Source organism: Ranitomeya variabilis, chromosome 6 (assembly GCF_051348905.1).
Source record: "Ranitomeya variabilis isolate aRanVar5 chromosome 6, aRanVar5.hap1, whole genome shotgun sequence".
NCBI lineage: Eukaryota > Metazoa > Chordata > Amphibia > Anura > Dendrobatidae > Ranitomeya > Ranitomeya variabilis.
In genome coordinates this window covers 489,813,171-489,831,650 of record NC_135237.1, presented here as the reverse complement: position 1 = coordinate 489,831,650, position 18,480 = coordinate 489,813,171, and the positions used below count along the sequence as shown (strand labels likewise).

At 46.9% G+C, this 18,480-nt stretch overlaps 1 protein-coding gene across 1 annotated transcript in view; it reads left to right on the top strand.

The window, feature by feature from the left end:
• The first annotated feature begins 5,586 nt into the window (after positions 1-5,586).
• Positions 5,587-18,480, top strand: part of MRPS28 (mitochondrial ribosomal protein S28) — a 104,202-nt gene continuing 91,308 nt past the window's right edge. The window contains exon 1 of the mRNA XM_077270709.1: positions 5,587-5,879. Within this exon, the coding sequence (XP_077126824.1) occupies positions 5,700-5,879 (180 nt within the window). The 5' untranslated portion in view covers positions 5,587-5,699. The remainder of the gene's footprint in view (positions 5,880-18,480) is intronic.

Here is an 18,480-nt window from a genome sequence, read left to right as displayed (position 1 = left end):
GTGCAGTGTGTATTAGACTGTGGACTCTATACTATATACACAGTCACATCTCTACACTACACCACTCCATACCAGGCTTTATGACACAGCATATAGTGTGGACCTCTGTATTTAGTGTGGACTCCCCTTTACAAAATATATACACAGGCGCAGTGCCCACTAAATAATCACAGCTCCACAGGACATACTACAATATAGTCCACGTATCGGTACAGTACACATGTAGTAAATAGTGTGGCACCACTATACACCCACACACATACACACTCTGCACAGTGCCACTTCTCCTGTCCTGAATACTGGGTGTAAGGCTGGGGTCACACTTGCGAGTGCATTGCGAGAAACTCGCATCAATACCCGGCACTGCCGCTGGCACTTTGACCCCAGTGTACGGCTGCATGTATTTCTATGCAGCTCAACGCTCCGGTCCGAGTGCCGGTGGCAGTGCCGGGTATTGATGCGACACTCGTGCGAGTTTATCACAAGTGTGACCCCGGCCTAACGCAGATTTTGTGTGTATGTGTCTTTATTTAACTCTTTATGTACCATAGTATTATGTTTATTACTAAACATCGGCCTTTGGTATTATCTATCTGTCTATAGATATATCTATCTATAGATCTATATCTCTATCATGTATCTATAGATCTAAATATCTATAATCTATCTATTATCTATCTATAGATCTATCTATCTGTGTGTAAAAATTCTTCAATGGAGTATGTAAATGAAGAGGTTGGACAAGAAATTACATCACAATTCTTTTTTTTTTGTGTTCATTAAGGTTATGTGTCCACGTTCAGGATTGCATCAGGATTTGGTCAGTATTTTACATCAGTATTTGTAAGCCAAAACCAGGAGTGGAACAATTAGAGGAAACATATAACAGAAACATATGCTCCACTTTTGCATTTATCACCCACTCCTGGTTTTGGCTTACAAATACTGATGAAAAATCCTGACCAAATCCTGATGCAATCCTGAACGTGGACACATTCCCTAATAGATCTTTATTTAGCTTTCAAAAATGCTTACAAATCTGCATGAAAAAATGCATCAAACGCACTCGGATTTTTACCTGCGTTTTCTGCCAAGACAGGAAGAATCTGCACAAAAAATTCCACAGGCAAATCCACAACGTGTGCACATACGCTAATGGTTTATAGGGTTGATGTCAGCTGCCATTAATCCCTGGTGTAAGTAATGGTGTAAGTAACTACTAACCCAGACCTGGTGAGATCCAGCGACTCTGAAGAGTGGTGACGGTAGTAACAATACCGCTCTTCACAGTCGCCGAGCTCAGCGTAAGACCCGGAATATCTGAAGAGCAGTGACGTTACTGATGTCACCGCTCTTCAGAGTCACCGGGTCTCGTGCTGCGCAGCGGAGCCAAAAGTGGCTGTAGGCAAAGTGTATGGAGCATCAGAATGAGGTTCCACAATCCCTTCGTTATCTACGAGATCCAGTTATGTAGGTAAAGTAGCGGTTTTTCTTGGTAGTGCAACTAAAAGCAATAAATAGGACTGAGCTGTAATGCTGGATACAGCTGGGATTATATGTTATATAGTCGTGTTACACTCCATTTACTTCTTGTAACCTACACGTGTACAAAGATATTATACAGTCACCATGTGACAAGTGGGCCTGTGTGACTTCAAATGCCAGGGCTGAATTTTAGTCCCAGTCCGGCCCTGCTCCGTAGTACATGCCTGCACAAGGCAAGATTGCCTAGCGCAGGCGTGTACTATGGAGGACAGAGAATGAACTTCAATCCAATATTGCAGCCAGCATGCAGCCAGCGGGTAAGGAAAGGGTGAAGGGCGCCAACACTTTCGGCCATGACTCTATATCGTGCGATGCGAAATATTACATCATGTGTTTATATGTAAGCTGTGAGAAATCCAGACGTGGCACAGATGTGAGGGATTGGTGATGTGTGAGGCAATACATGATGTGTGTCGGACGCTTCGAGTATGACATGCACAGATAGAGCTCCAATAAGTAGTCTTAGTGATGTCTGCATTGCTGAGAGCAGAGCATGAAGAGTTAAAGAGTCATTCTAAGTTGGTAAGCTATCACCTTTCTATAACATACAAATCCCTGGGGTCCAACCACTTTGACCTCCACCGAAACCGAGAAAATTGCAAGGGTCCCAATAGACAACAGGCTGTCTGCCGAGTGATAGATGATGGGTAACTCGCCCCATTCTCCCATACACAGCAGAGCTCCCTCTGCACTCCTGTGCTGTCTGTGAGAGCCGCTGTCCGGCTCCTCTGGCGTTACCCGAAGGTGTGTGAAATCGGACATGCTGGATCCTTATCTTCCCTAACACCCAACATCATCTGAGGGAGAGTTGGGAGGCTGCCATACACATTGATTGTTGGATGATTCCACCGATATTAGCGATTTCAGCTGATGTTAATTTAATGTACTGTATATTGGGTCTTTAGAGGGGTTTTCCAGTGAAAAAGTTAACGTCTACTCATAGGCTAGGTGTTGATTTGCTGACCGGTGGAGGTCAGATGGCAGGGACTGATCAGCGGAAGGGAACATAAAGTGAATGAATGGATCGACAGGTCAGATGCCCGCCTACCGCTCCATTACTTCTTGGGGCGGAGCGCAGCGCTTGGCAGCCATATAATGAATAAATGGAGTGACAGGTCATATGCCCGACTACCGCTCCATTACTTCTCAGGCGGCAGAGTGCAGCTGTGGCGCCCCTGGGGTCCAGTCGCCACAGAGTAATGCACCTCATCCAGAGGTGTGGTATTCCGCTCTAAAGTAAGGAGGGGGCACAGAACCCTACACCTGCATCCAACACCAGACACTTCAGTCAGGGCACCTGGGCGTACCCGTAGGGAGGATGGCCCCATCACAGGCTGGATAGGAAAGGGTTTTGGAGGAGTGGGTGGGATAGGTAGAGTAGGGGAGGAGCTAATTAGGAGGGAAAGTTTGTTAGATTGTGAGAGGAGGGGAGCTGGGCAGACTTGAGGATCTGCAGCTCCTGACAAACAGAACAGAGAAGTGAGAGGGAGAAGCAGAAGGAAGCTCCCAGAAGGACAGAAGGGGTCCTATAGGCACGGGTAGTGAGAAGTCCACCCGTGGGGCTCGTATTCATGCTGACCAGAGTCAGGTGCAGGGACCAGGTCACAGGCAAGGGGACCGGCCCTATTCTAGTGGAGAAACTAAGGACTCAGCTAAATAACCGGAGGCTGTGGCTTTTGCAGGAAGCACAGTCACATCTGCACACATTCGCTGAAAAGGCAGCCATATAGGATCCAGGGGGACTTAGAGCTCGCCGTCTGACAAGATCCAAGGCTGGGCTTGGGACACAGTGTGGCAGGCGCAGGGCAGGAGAGGCGAAGCCAGCACAGAGAGACGGCCAGAGAAAGGAACAGAAAGAGGGTTCTGGAAAGTGCATCCAAATTGCTTGAGAGCTGGCTGGACCACAAACCTGGAGGACACAGCACCCCGGCTGGGGCAACTAAGAACTGTGAGCACTGGAAACTGCACCACGCTGTGTCCTCACATTTATTTACTGCGTCATCCACCCTGCACCACATCCACTATCAGCATCATCATTTACAACCTAAGTGCCCTGGGACTAAAACTCTACCTGTGGAGAGCTGTACCAACTCTGCTGCATCACCATCAGGCCCGGCAGATTCTTCAAGCTACGTCGGCTAACCTCTTTATTGCCGAGCACCACAGGTGGCGTCACGAACATTTATCCCATAAACTTTATTTCCCTTTTATTCCACTTTTATTGGACGCCCAGGGCCACGGACTGGGTCATTGCTGCCGTGACACGTCCCCTTTAAGAACCGGCCCGGTACCGAATATCCTCACGGCCCTAGTGGGCACTCCACATTGCTCAGCAGCCATATAGTGAATGAATGGAGTGACAGGTCAGATGCCAACTACCGCTCCATTACTTCTCTGGGGGCAGAGTGCAGCGCTCGGCAGCCATATAGTGACTGAATGGAGCGACAGGTCAGATACCCGACTACCGCTCCATTACTTCTCAGGGGACAGAGTGCAGCGCTCAGCAGCCATATAGTGAATGAATGGAGTGACAGGTCAGATACCCGACTACCGCTCCATTACTTCTCAGGGGGCAGAGTGCAGTGCTCAGCAGCCATATAGTGAATGAATGGAGTGACAGGTCAGATACCCGACTACCGCTCCATTACTTCTCAGGGGGCAGAGTGCAGTGCTCAGCAGCCATAAAGTGAATGGAGTGACAGGTCAGATGCCCAACTACTGCTCCATTACTTTTCAGGGGGCAGAGTGCAGCGCTCGGCAGCCATATAGTGACTGAATGGAGCGACAGGTCAGATACCCGACTACCGTTCCATTACTTCTCAGGGGGCAGAGTGCAGCGCTCGGCAGCCATATAGTGAATGAATGGAGTGACAGGTCAGATGCCCAACTACTGCTCCATTACTTCTCAGGGGGCAGAGTGCAGTGCTCAGCAGCCATATAGTGAATGAATGGAGTGACAGGTCAGATACCCGACTACCGTTCCATTACTTCTCAGGGGGCAGAGTGCAGTGCTCAGCAGCCATATAGTGAATGAATGGAGTGACAGGTCAGATGCCCAACTACTGCTCCATTACTTCTCAGGGGCAGAGTGCAGTGCTCAGCAGCCATATAGTGAATGAATGGAGCGACAGGTCAGATACCCAACTACCGCTCCATTACTTCTCAGGGGCAGAGTGCAGCTCTCAGCAGCCATATAGTGACTGAATGGAGCGACAGGTCAGATGCCCGACTACCGCTCCATTACTTCTCAGGGGCAGAGTGCAGCTCTCAGCAGCCATATAGTGACTGAATGGAGCGACAGGTCAGATACCCGACTACCGCTCCATTACTATTCAGAGGGCAGAGCGCAGTGCTCGGCAGCCATATAGTGAATGAATGGAGCGACAGGTCAGATGCCAACTACTGCTCCATTACTTCTCGGGGGCAGAGGCAGCCATAAAGTGACTTGAATGGAGTGACAGGTCAGATACCCGACTACCGTTCCATTACTATTCAGAGGGCAGGGTGCAGCGCTCGGCAGCCATATAGTGAAGGAATGGCGCCCAGGTGAGGCGTGCTGCTCACTGCTGTTAGACTCTGTCCACAGTATAGGCGACAATTTGTTATCACCCGACAGCCAAGGGGTGAAGCCTGTGTATGACGCTCTGCTCATTGTCTATGGGGCAGATGGAGCTCGATGAGCGCTGCCATTATCTCTTATAATTTAGCGTGTCTGGTCTGTAATTTTGGGTGGATGTTTTTGATTAGTGGGTTTCGTCTGGGGTTAATGATTTACATTTTTAATGTGTATGGTCTATAATATATTTGTAGACATTGATCTGGGATCTTTCAGGGTGTTTGGTCTCTCTCTCTCTGTATTGATATAGGGGGTCTGGCTGCTCTATTACTTCAGGAGATTAGGGAGCATGTCCTAAAGAATTAGTCCGGTCAGCACGCCCCCACACTTTGCGCATCCAGTCTCCATATAACAAAACGCATCCAAAATACGCGTATCCCAAATCAGCCTGTGTCTATGCTGCCCTCTGCCGGGGAAGCTGCGTGTGTTCTGTTTGCAGAGAACATGTCCGAGCAGCAGAGGTCGCTGTTGCGCCGCCACTGTTCTTTCTGCGCTCTATGATTCCTGGGTCACCGGCTGTACGTCCGCAGCATCCAACATGGCGGCGCCCTGCTGTACACATGCCGGGAGGTGGCTGAGCGCTTTGCGGGCGCCTGTCAGGAAGGCAGTGCGGTCATTCAGTACAGCCGCATCCGGGGAGTCAGAGCTCGGGATCGGCGCTGCCGGGGATGAGCGGAAGCCGGCTGCGTCACGGGTGACTGCTGCAGCAGGAGGGAAGGTGAGCGGAGGGGCCGGTGCGCGCCCAGCAGTGCAGTCCTGTCATACTTACACAGGGGGCGCTATAGACGCGGACAATGAGATTCCCATAGCAGCCAATCAGATTTTCTCTCATATTTTAGATCCCAATTTTAGAATGAAATCTGCAGCCTGATTGGCTGAGAAGGGAAATCCATTTAATTTTAGGATGTGACAATATGGCGCCTTTGACTGTGACTCAGGCCTGATGGCAGAAGGTCAGGAAGAGTGAATGTGGCGATATGGCGAGAAATCAGACCTGCTGGGCTTCTTGGGACCTTTGAGCTGTAGTCATGACAACTTCCACGTCGCGACCTGATCACCTTCATTATGATTGGATGAAGCGTCGGTCACTGTGATATCTGCCACACACGGCACATTGGCCAGATTGATACCATGGCACAGGAGAGCACACGCCTAGGGCGGCTGGAAGGTGAGGGCGGCACGTTACGTAGAAATGAGTAATTTATATTGTTTGTCACAAGCTGTGCAGCCTGACAACTGAGGCAGCAGCCGGGACCGAAATGGAGAAGGGTCCGCCAGCCAGGAAGATGTCTGAGGAGACGTAGCTCTGGGCAGTGAGCTCTGCCTTACCCCAACTTCGATCAGTTTCTATGGGAGTTACACAAACAGCGAGGGGCGGCTGATTGTGTTACTCCAAATGTGTAGCCATGAAAGGCAGCGATGGGAACAGCCCCGTGCCGACACATGCAGCTGCGGCCCCGGACACATGCAGCTGCGGCCCCGTGCCGACACATGCAGCTGCGGCCCCAGACACATGCAGCTGCGGCCCCAGACACATGCAGCTGCGGCCCCGGACACATGCAGCTGCGGCCCCAGACACATGCAGCTGCGGCCCCAGACACATGCAGCTGCGGCCCCGGACACATGCAGCTGCGGCCCCGTGCCGACACATGCAGCTGCGGCCCCGTGCCGACACATGCAGCTGCGGCCCCGTGCCGACACATGCAGCTGCGGCCCCGTGCCGACACATGCAGCTGCGGCCCCGTGCCGACACATGCAGCTGCGGCCCCAGACACATGCGGCTGCGGCCCCGGACAGCGGATCAGCCGGAGCAATCCAGGAAGCCGGGTTCCCACTGCAGCGTATTTGGTAAGCACTATAGCTTGCCGAATAAGAGGGAACCCGAACAAACTCGCTGAACTCTATTCCTGGGACTCTGGCCGATCCCGCACAGTTCAGCCTCATCGGAGCTTCCGCTGTGAGATGGAGCCTTCATTATTACAGTGCCAAGCTTACAACAGGAAGCAGAATATTTTAGCATTGTTTGCTACCCAAACTGAAAGCAACATGATGTAGGGGCAGAGACCCTGATTCTAGCGATGTCACTTACTTGCTGCAGTTTTGATAACGTCACAGTTTTCTCTGCTGCAGATCTAGCGGTTCTCTGAATACTGGGCCCGGTATTGCCCCGTCCACACCACTGATTGGCAGCTTTCAGTGTATACTGTGCATAGGCAGAAAGCTGCCAATTAGTGGGGGCGGTTTTATTCAGAGCTTATGAATGTTGATGACTACATTACTGCATGTTTACTAATCTTGTAGTGATAATGTTATGCTGATAAGTCATTTTATCACAAATACAGCAAGCAGCCCAGTAAGGCTACTTTCACACTTCGGTAGTTGCCCGTCAGAAAGCGTCGGCGCGACGTACCGACGGAAGATTGTTCTTTCACATTTCCGTCTGTATTCTGGGTGAGGGAAGAGAGTGAGAGCGATATTTCCTGCCGGGCATGCGCAGTCTGAAACACTGGATACAACGTTAAGAAAAACGTTCCCTTGAACGTTTTTTGCAAAAGACGGCCCGTCACATTCCACAGGATCCAGTGCACGGCGGACGAAACGTGTGTCCATCCGTCGTGATACGTCGCTAATACAAGTCTATGGGAAAATGCAGGATCCTGCATTTTCAAAAATCGACGTATTGCGACGGCAGAGGAAAGACGGAAATGTGAAAATAGCCTTCGTGACACATCCCTGTAATCAGGGTCTCTGTCTCTACACCATTCTGTCTCTCGAGTAGGTGGCAAAACCTGGTGATAGATTCCCTTTAAAAATACAGATGTACTGAAGAATGGGCTGTATATAGAGGGGTGAAGAGTAAGAGAGAAATACTGCACGATGGGGCTCTGTATACAGGTGCTGTTACATTTATTAGTGTGTGATGCCTGCTGCTAACAGATCAGTGATGTGAAATGAATTGCAAGTGCTGGTATATTGCTGCATGTACCAGGGATTATCTTCTGCTGTATGCATCATCAGAGCAGAAGTTGCTGTTATAAGTCACCGATCTGTCCGCAGCAGGCAACAAACTCTTGCTTTTAGGTTGGGGTTTTGCTGTTCATTATTAATCTGTTATATGAAAGATTTTAGCAAATTTCCAGTAATGATGTTTTGTGGCGGGTTCACTCCAGCTCTTGTACATGGCTGGTTGTAATGTGTGGTGTCTGCAGTCACTGAGATGGTCGGGTGCAGAGATCTCCGGGATGACGATGGCACAGGTCTCTACACAGTCCATAAAGCCTCGGCTTAGTGACATTGGGGGCACATATTATTATATTTTATACTGCTTGTATTTGACTCCTATAGCCCCTTACAGGCATCATCTTCTCTGCCCCCATCGGGGCTCACATATCTGCATTATGTCCAGACATTGAATCATGGGCGCATGTCCAGGCTGCAGGGGAAGCGGTTGTGTCTCATTCATATTTAGCCTAAAAGAAGACGAACGTTCCACCATTTTCAGGCCTGACCGTTTATCCAGCAAACAACCAGAGGTGATTTCACACAATTGTAATATCCTGGATCAGTGTAATAGTTCTCATAGAAAATAATGGCCTATTTCTAGGGCAGTGCCGTCACTGCAGAGAAGTCCACCTTTCTATTAAAGCGACGGTTCACCTGTTTTTTATTTTTAAAACACTGTGAGCTTTACAGATAGAAACAACCATATACTCACAGGTACTGCTCCCTCCTCCGTAACGCTGGCTGGGTCCCCCTCTCTCCTCTGATTGGCTGCAGCAGTCCGCACCTGATCAGCGGTACAGAGGCACAGGGTGGAATCGGTAGGACATAAGTATAGGGTTGTGTGTTTTTTTTTTTTGTGAGTACACCGTAACCTAAGGAAAAGAGGGCGCTTGGACAATCCCTTTAATTGGAGCTTTTTGTTTACTGCATAACACGGGAACAACTATTAAAGGGAATGTGTTGGCAGGTTTTTGCCATGTAATCTGAGAGCAGCATGATGTACGGGAAGAGACCCTAATTCCAGCAATGTGTCACTTATGAGGCTGTGTGTTGCTGTTTCAATAAAATCAGTGTCTTCTGCCTGTTTGTCAACTCTTTGCATATAACCCCGCCCCCACCAATGATTGGCAACTTTCTGCCTATGCACAGTGTACACAGAAAGCTGCCAGTGGTGTGGACAGGGTTATAGCAATCAGAGAACTGTGACATCTGCAGTAGAGAAAACGGTGATTGTATTAAAATGACAGCAAACAGGTCACTAAGTGGCACATCGCTGGAATCGGGGTCTCTGCCCCTAGATCATGCTGCTCTCGGATTACATAGCAAACCCTGCCGACAGTTTCCCTTTACGAGAACTCTCATCCTCCAGAGGTCGGCCCCTACATATCAGAATGGAATTTCATATTCTACTGTTACACCAGAACCTTCAGTGATGGGAACACCTTCTAATATCTTTCATCCTACTCAGAAATATTAACATAAACAGGTGACTGGCAGCTGAAGCTGCGGAGATGAGGTGCAGCCATCTGGAGTGGCCACATGGGGGAGCCAGCACTCTTGGCTTATGATGTGCGGGTGTTCGCACTGGACAGTAGTGCCTGTGATTAGTAGCGCTTAGTTTTTATTTATTTTTTTGGAGGGGGGCACATAGTTTTGCATAAATATTGTTTAAGCAACATAAACAAATGTATGCCAAATAGTGGTATTGTACAGTAAGGCTGCTTTCACACTAGCGTCGGTACGGGCCGACGTACCGACGCATGCTGTGAAATAAATGCCCGACGTGGGCAGCGGAAGCAGTCTTACGACGCTTCCGCTGCCCCATTGTAATGTCCGGGGAGGAGGGGGCGGAGTTTCGGCCGCGAATGGCGGACTCGACGCACAAAAAAAGTTACATGTAACTCTTTTTGTGGCGGCGGTCCGCCAAAACACGACGCAACCGTCGCACGACGGTTGCGACATGTGGCAATATGTCGCAATGCGTCGGTAATGTTAGTCTATGGGGAAAAAACGCATCCTGCAGACAACTTTGCAGGATGCATTTTTTCTCCTGAAAGACGCATTGCGACATATTGCAAACAACGCTAGTGTGAAAGTAGCCTAACATGCCACACCACGTTGCTGATCGCTCGCCTATGCTGGTCTGCCTAGATGTGTGTGAACAAGCAATCCTTTTCCCTGATGGACAGACTACCTATACCCTAGAACTGAAAGCGACACCCAGTTTTATGTGCACATTTTCTATCATTTTGGGGGTGTACCCAGTGACCCCAGCCATGTTTGTGTAGCCTACGTTCGGGCTCCTGTAAGCCGCTGTTCACATGTCCGTATATCTATTCTGTTTAGAACAACCAGAACGGATGAATGGAGTTGGCTTCCAGTGTGGCCCTTGTGCGTACGGCAGCAGAGGGGCCCCACTGACTTATATCGGGGCCCCACTGACTTATATCGGGGCCCCACTGACTTATATCGGGGCCCCACTGACTTATATCGGGGCCCCACTGACTTATATGGGGGCCCACTGACTTATATGGGGGCCCACTGACTTATATGGGGGTCCGGCATAGTTCCCATATGAGTATTTTAGGATGATCTACACACAGGACTTTTATTTTCCATCCTAAAAATTGCCCCCAAACAGACCCTGGCCAGACGCCCATATAAATCCATGGACCCCTGTGCTTTCACCTAGAACAGTTAGATTTGGCATCCTATGTATTCCTTTTTACTGGAGGGAGAGATGAACACGGCTCCAGAATCCATACTGGCGTTATTTCCTGACGTGAGACACGTCCCAGCCGCGTGTCTTATATATGGCCGCTCTCTGACAGGGTTTGTGCTTTTCCATGACATCCCTTGATCCTGTCCCGTAGCTCTGACGTACCATTATTTGGGGGGGGATATACTTGTGGTAGAATTTGTTGTCCCGTCTTTGTTTTTTTGACATAAGTGGAGCTCGGCATTCATGGCGGTAGTGAAGTCCTCCGTGTAGGTTACTCCGGGGCTTATGCTGCTAATGAGGCTTTAAGAACGTATGGTGACAGGATCCGCCGGCATGGACGCCCTCCGCTTCAGTCTCCATGGTGATGAGGTTTTTCGTGGTCCTGCTATTAATCCATGGTTCTGAAGATGATGTGACGAGGAGACAGCAAACAAGCAGCACTTCTTCTACGGAGATGTTCTCACCTGACAAGTGTCAAGAAGTGTATGACATTGATGATTCCCTCCGCTTTTATCACCTTTTAGCTGCATTTATAGGTCAGGAATGATTATGAAAGCCAAAACTTTCTTTTTGAAGGAAAAGTACTTCCTGCTTAGCTCCATAGATTACACTCGTATATGGCTGCATACTGATTAATATACGGAGGGTGAAAAAATTCTAAAGGAGCTATTGACGAGAAATTCTCACCAGATGTTAGTAACAACCCATCCAATCTACACAGACAAAGAAATCAAACCACGGATGTCCATAAATTGTGTATAATGATAGATGACAGGGATATGAAGAAAGAGAGGTGTAAAGAGCCATGGATAGTCATGACACCAGCCTAAATATAGTACGGTAATTAGAAAGTAATCCCGCCAGTTGGTGAAAAATATCAGCTGCTTCAACTGATGTCCCATAAAAAGGTGTCTCATTACCAAGGTGCCACACACAAAAAAATCCATTATGGATAAAACCAGTGAGCTGTCTCAAGACCTTCACAACATTATTGTTCCAAACCATACTGATAACATTGTTTACAGAAGAATTTCTAAATTACTCAAAGTTCCAGTGATCACAGTTTTGGCCATAATCTGGAAGTGGAAAGAACATCATTTCCACATAACTGGCCACGATCAGGTGCTCCCAGCAAGATTTCAGACAGAGGAGTGAAAAAAATGATCAGAAGGGTTGTCCAAGAGCCAAGGGCCACCTGTGGAGAGCTACAGAAAAGGTACCTTCACACTAAACCTCTTTCCAACGAGAACGAGAACGATCCGTGACGTTGCAGAGTCCTGGATAGCGATCTCGTTGAGTTTGACACGCAGTAGCGATCTGGATCCCGCTGTTATATCGCTGGTTGGAGCTAGAAGTCTGGAACTTTATTTGGTCGCTAGATCGGCGTGTATCGTCGTGTTTGACAGCAAAAGCAACGATGTCAGCAATGTTTTTACATGGAGCGTGAACGATAAGTGAGTCGCCGTTAAGTCACTGGATCGCTCCTGCATCATTCTGGAGCTGCTGTGTTTGACGTCTCTACAGCGACCTAAACTTTGACGCTCCAGCGATCTAGTTTAGGTCAGATCGTTGTCTATATCGCTGGAGCGTCGCTTAGTGTAACGGTACCTAAAGACCTGGAATCAGCAGGGACAATTGGTTAAAAGAAAACTAGAAGTGATGCACTCGTCCTCCGTGGCCTGTCTGCACGTTGACCTGGCATGACTCCAGTGCTAAGCAAAAAGCATGTTCAAGTGCCCGTCCAAAAACTATAGGCCCAAAAAGCATAGTCTTCTCCCCCTGATGATTTGAGCTGCTAAACATTTAATTACTCTACATTGGAAAGACAAATCCCCACACACTTTGACGGAGTGGCTCTCCAAGGTCAACCAAATTTCCCGCCTTGAGGAGCTCTCAAGCTGGGAGATGGAACAGCCATGACCTATATGTAAAGAAATGGACACCTTGGAGAGAATTCCAAACAGCCAAATCTTCTTAGTGCTCCTTCAAATTTCGGAGGGTTTTTTTTTAACCCCTTTCTGACATCTGACATACTATCCCGTCGAGGTGGGGTGGGCCCGTATGACCACCGACGGGATAGTACGTCATCACCGATCAGCGGCGCTCACGGGGGGAGCGCGGCCGAGTGTCAGCTGCATATCGCAGCTGACATCCGGCACTATGTGACAGGAGCGGTCACGGACCGCCCCCGGCACATTAACCCCCGGCACACCGCGATCAAACATGATCGCTGTGTACCGGCGGTATAGGGAAGCATCGCACAGGGAGGGGGCTCCCTGCGGGCTTCCCTGAGACCCCCGGAGCCACGCGATGTGATCGCGTTGCTTCGAGGGTCTCCTACCTCCCTCCTCGCCGCAGGTCCCGGATCCAAGATGGCCGCGGCATCCGGGTCCTGCAGGGAGGGAGGTGGCTTACCGAGTGCCTGCTCAGAGCAGGCGCTGGTAAGCCTGCAGCCCTGCACAGCAGATCGTCGATCTGACAGAGTGCTGTGCACACTGTCAGATCAATGATCTGTAATGTCCCCCCCTGGGACAAAGTAAAAAAGTTAAAAAAAAATTCCCCACGTGTGTAAAAAAATAAAAATAAAAAAAAATATCCTAAATAAAGAAAAAAAAATAAATATTATTCCCATAAATACATTTCTTTAGCTAAATAAAATAAAAAAACAATAAAAGTACACATATTTAGTATCGCCGCGTCCGTAACGACCCAACCTATAAAACTGCCCCACTAGTTAACCCCTTCAGTAAACACCGTAAGAAAAAAAAAAAAAAAACGAGGCAAAAAACAACGCTTTATTATCATACCGCCGAACAAAAAGTGGAATAACATGCGATCAAAAAGACTGATATAAATAACCATGGTACCGCTGAAAACGTCATCTTGTCCCGCAAAAAAAGAGCCGCCATACAGCATCATCAGCAAAAAAATAAAAAAGTTATAGTCCTGAGAATAAAGCGATACCAAAATAATTATTTTTTCTATAAAATAGTTTTTATCGTATAAAAGCGCCAAAACATAAAAAAAATTATATAAATGAGATATCGCTGTAATCGTACTGACCCGACGAATAAAACTGCTTTATCAATTTTACCAAACGCGGAACGGTATAAACGCCTCCCCCAAAAGAAATTCAGGAATAGCTGGTTTTTGATCACTCTGCCTCACAAAAATCGGAATAAAAAGCGATCAAAAAATGTCACGTGTCCGAAAATGTTACCAATAAAAACGTCAACTCGTCCCGCAAAAAACAAGATCTCACATGACTCTGTGGACTCAAATATGGAAAAATTACAGCTCTCAAAATGTGGTAACGCAAAAAATATTTTTTGCAATGAAAAGCGTCTTTCAGTGTGTGACGGCTGCCAATCATAAAAATCCGCTAAATAACCCGCTATAAAAGTAAATCAAACCCCCATTCATCACCCCCTTAGTTAGGGAAAAATAAAAAAATTAAATGTATTTATTTCCATTTTCCCATTAGGGTTAGGGTTAGAGTTAGGACTAGAGTTAGGGTTGGGGCTAGGGTTAGTGTTAGGGTTGGGGCTAGGGTTGGGGCTAGGGTTGGGGCCTAGGGTTGGGGCTAGGGTTGGGGCTAGGGTTGGGGCTAGGGTTGGGGCTAGGGTTGGGGCTAGGGTTGGGGCTAGGGTTGGGGCTAGGGTTGGGGCTAGGGTTGGGGCTAGGGTTGGGGCTAGGGTTGGGGCTAGGGTTGGGGCTAGGGTTAGGGCTAGTGTTACGGCTAGGGTTACGGCTAGGGTTAGGGCTAGGGTTATGGCTAGGGTTGGGGCTACAGTTAGGGTTGGGGCTAAAGATAGGGTTAGGGTTTGGATTACATTTACGGTTGGGAATAGGGTTGGGTGTGTCTGGGTTAGAGGAGTGGTTAGGGTTACTGTTGGGATTAGGGTAAGGGGTGTGTTTGGATTAGGGTTTCAGTTATAATTGCGGGGTTTCCACTGTTTAGGCACATCAGGGGCTCTCCAAACGGGACATGGCATCCGATCTGAATTCCAGCCAATTCTGCGTTGAAAAAGGAAAACAGTGCTCCTTCCCTTCAGAGCTCTCCCGTGTGCCCAAACAGGGGTTTACCCCAACATATGGGGTATCAGCGTACTCAGGACAAATTGGACATCATCTTTTGGGGTCCAATTTATCCTGCTACCCTTGGGAAAATACAAAACTGGGGGCCAAAAAATAAGTTTTGTGGGAAAAAAAAGATTTTTTTATTTTCACGGCTCTGCGTTGTAAACTGTAGTGAGACACTTGGGGGTTCAAAGCTCTCAAAACACATCTAGATAAGTTCCTTAGGGGGTCTACTTTCCAAAATGGTGTCACTTGTGGGGGTTTTTAATGTTTAGGCACATCAGGGGCTCTCCAAACGCAACATGGCATCCCATCTTAATTCCAGTCAATTTTGCATTGAAAAGTAAAATAGCGCTCCTTCCCTTCCGAGCTCTGCTATGCGCCCAAACAGTGGTTTACCCCCACATATGGGGCATCGTCGTACTCAGGACAAATTGCACAACTTTTGTGGTCTAATTTCTTCTCTTACCCTTGGGGAAATAAAAAAATGGGGGCGAAAAGATCATTTTTGTGAAAAAATATGATTTTTTATTTTTACGGCTCTGCATTATAAACTTCTGTGAAGCACTTGTTGGGTCAAAGTGCTCAACACACATCTAGATAAGTTCCTTAAGGGGTCTACTTTCCAAAATGGTGTCACTTGTGGGGGGTTTCAATGTTTAGGCACATCAGGGGCTCTCCAAATGCAACATGGCGTCCCATCTCAATTCCAGTCAATTTTGCATTGAAAAGTCAAATGGCGCTCCTTCCCTTCCGAGCTCTGCCCTACGCCCAAACAATGGTTTACACACACATATGGGGTATCAGCGTACTCAGGACAAATTGCGCAACAATTTTAGAGGTCCAATTTCTTCTCTTGCCCTTGGGAAAATAAAAAATTGGGGGCACAAAGATCATTTTTGTGAAAAAATATGATTTTTTATTTTTACGGCTCTGCATTATAAACTTCTGTGAAGCACTTGTTAGGTCAAAGTGCTCACCACACATCTAGATAATATCCTTAGGGGGTCTACTTTCCAAAATGGTGTCACTTGTGGGGGGTTTCAATGTTTAGGCACATCAGGGGCTCTCCAAATGCAACATGGCGTCCCATCTCAATTCCAGTCAATTTTGCATTGAAAAGTCAAATGGCGCTCCTTCCCGAGCTCTGACATGCGCCCAAACAGTGGTTTACCCCCACATATGGGGTATCAGCGTACTCAGGACAAATTGTACAACAAATTTTGGGGTCTATTTTCTCCTGTTACCCTTGGTAAAATAAAACAAATTGGAGCTGAAATAAATTGTGTGAAAAAAAAGTTAAATGTTAATTTTTATTTAAACATTCCAAAAATTCCTGTGAAACACCTGAAGGGTTAATAAACTTCTTGAAAGTGGTTTTGAGCACCTTGAGGGGTGCAGTTTTTAGAATGGTGTCACACTTGGGTATTTTCAATCATATAGACCCCTCAAAATGACTTCAAATGAGATGTGGTCCCTAAAAAAAAATGGTGTTGTAAAAATGAGAAATTGCTGGTCAACTTTTAACCCTTATAACTCCGTCACAAAAAAAATTTTGGTTCCAAAATTGTGCTGATGTAAAGTAGACATGTGGGAAATGTTACTTAAGTATTTTGCATGACATATGTCTGTGATTTAAGGGCATAAAAATTCAAAGTTGGAAAATTGCGAAATGTTCGCCAAATATTCGTTTTTTTCACAAATAAATGCAAGTTATATCGAAGAAATTTTACCACTATCATGAAGTACAATATGTCACGAGAAAACAATGTCAGAATCGCCAAGATCCGTTGAAGCGTTCCAGAGTTATAACCTCATAAAGAGACAGTAGTCAGAATTACAAAAATTGGCCCGGTCATTAACGTGCAAACCACCCTTGGGGGTGAAGGGGTTAATATTTGTATGCCGATTCGGTTACTGTTTTTGTAATAATTCTCTGGAATCCACATTGATAAATGTATGGACTGTAATTTCTGTGCCACCTTTATATCCAGAAAGTTGTTGATGTTCCCTGTTCTCTCCCCCCCCTTTATTTTCTTTCCCTCCCCCCTCAACCCCCACCAACCCTTCCCTTCTCCCCCCCCCCCTCCTCTCCATCCTCCCCCTCATACCTGTCTTCCCCCTTCTCTCCCCCTACCCCACATGTCACAAAAAGATCAACAGTGGCTCAATCTCTTAACCACCTCACATGCCAACTGTATCCCTGTTTATTTGACTTTGGTTGTTGATAAATAAAGAATTTACAAAAAAAAGCATGTTCAAGTGTGTTTAAAGTTTGCTCAACATCATTTAGACAAGCCTGTGAAATACTGGGACAATATAGTTGTCTGGTCAGATGAGACCAAAATTGAGCTCTTTGGACGCCATAATACATGCTAGGTTTGGGGGCCAAAAGGCACTAAATATCACCCTAAAAACACCATATCAACAGTGAAGTATGGAGGTGGGAACATGGTGTGGGGCTGTTTTTCAGCATATGGCACTGGCAAACTTCATATAACTGAAGGACGGATGAATGGACAAGTGTACCGAGACATTCTTGATAAACATTTGCTGCCATCTACCAGGATAATGATGATGAAACGAGAGTGGACAGTTCTGCAAGAAAATAATCCCAAACACACAGCTAAGGAAATGTTCAGTTGGTTTCAGAGAACGAAAATAAAGCTGCTAGAGTGGCCAAGCCGATCACCGGACCTGAATCCTATAGAAAATGTGTGGAAGGAACTAAAGCTCAGAGTTCATAGAGGAAATCCACCGAACCTTCAGGATGTGAAGAGTGTTTGTGTGGAAGAACAGCTGAAAATCACACCTGAGCAATGCATGTGACTAGTTTCTCCATTCTTCATCACCCACAAAGGATTTTGTAGGAAACACTGGAGCTGGCCAGACCAAGCGATCACCTGCCAGCTTCAGAGCATAGCAAGCGAGTTCTTCTTCTATAAGAGGCGATAGGCTGGTGGCCGGTAGCCTAGGGAAAAGTAAACTGTAAAATCCCTTCCCTGTTGAGAATAGAGTGGATTTTTTTTAATAAGGAGTAAATTGCAAAGTTACTTGGTTTTGCAAGCAGTTTACATGTTCATCCATTTAAGAAGTAAAGACTGCCACTTTAATGACCAGGCATTTTTGGGTCCTAAATGGTGACTGTCGTTTTTACACACTTTACCTAAATCAGTAGTACAAGGCAATATAAGAAGTTAACCCCTTCATGACCCAGCCTATTTTGGCCTTAATGACCTTGCCGTTTTTTGCAATTCTGACCAGTGTCCCTTTATGAGGTAATAACTCAGGAACGCTTCAACGGATCCTAGCGATTCTGAGATTGTTTTTTCGTGACATATTGGGCTTCATGTTAGTGGTAAATTTAGGTCGATAATTTCTGAGTTTATTTGTGAAAAAAACGGAAATTTGGCGAAAATTTTGAAAATTTCGCAATTTTCACATTTTTAATTTTTATTCTGTTAAACCAGAGAGGTATGTGACACAAAACAGTTAATAAATAACATTTCTCACA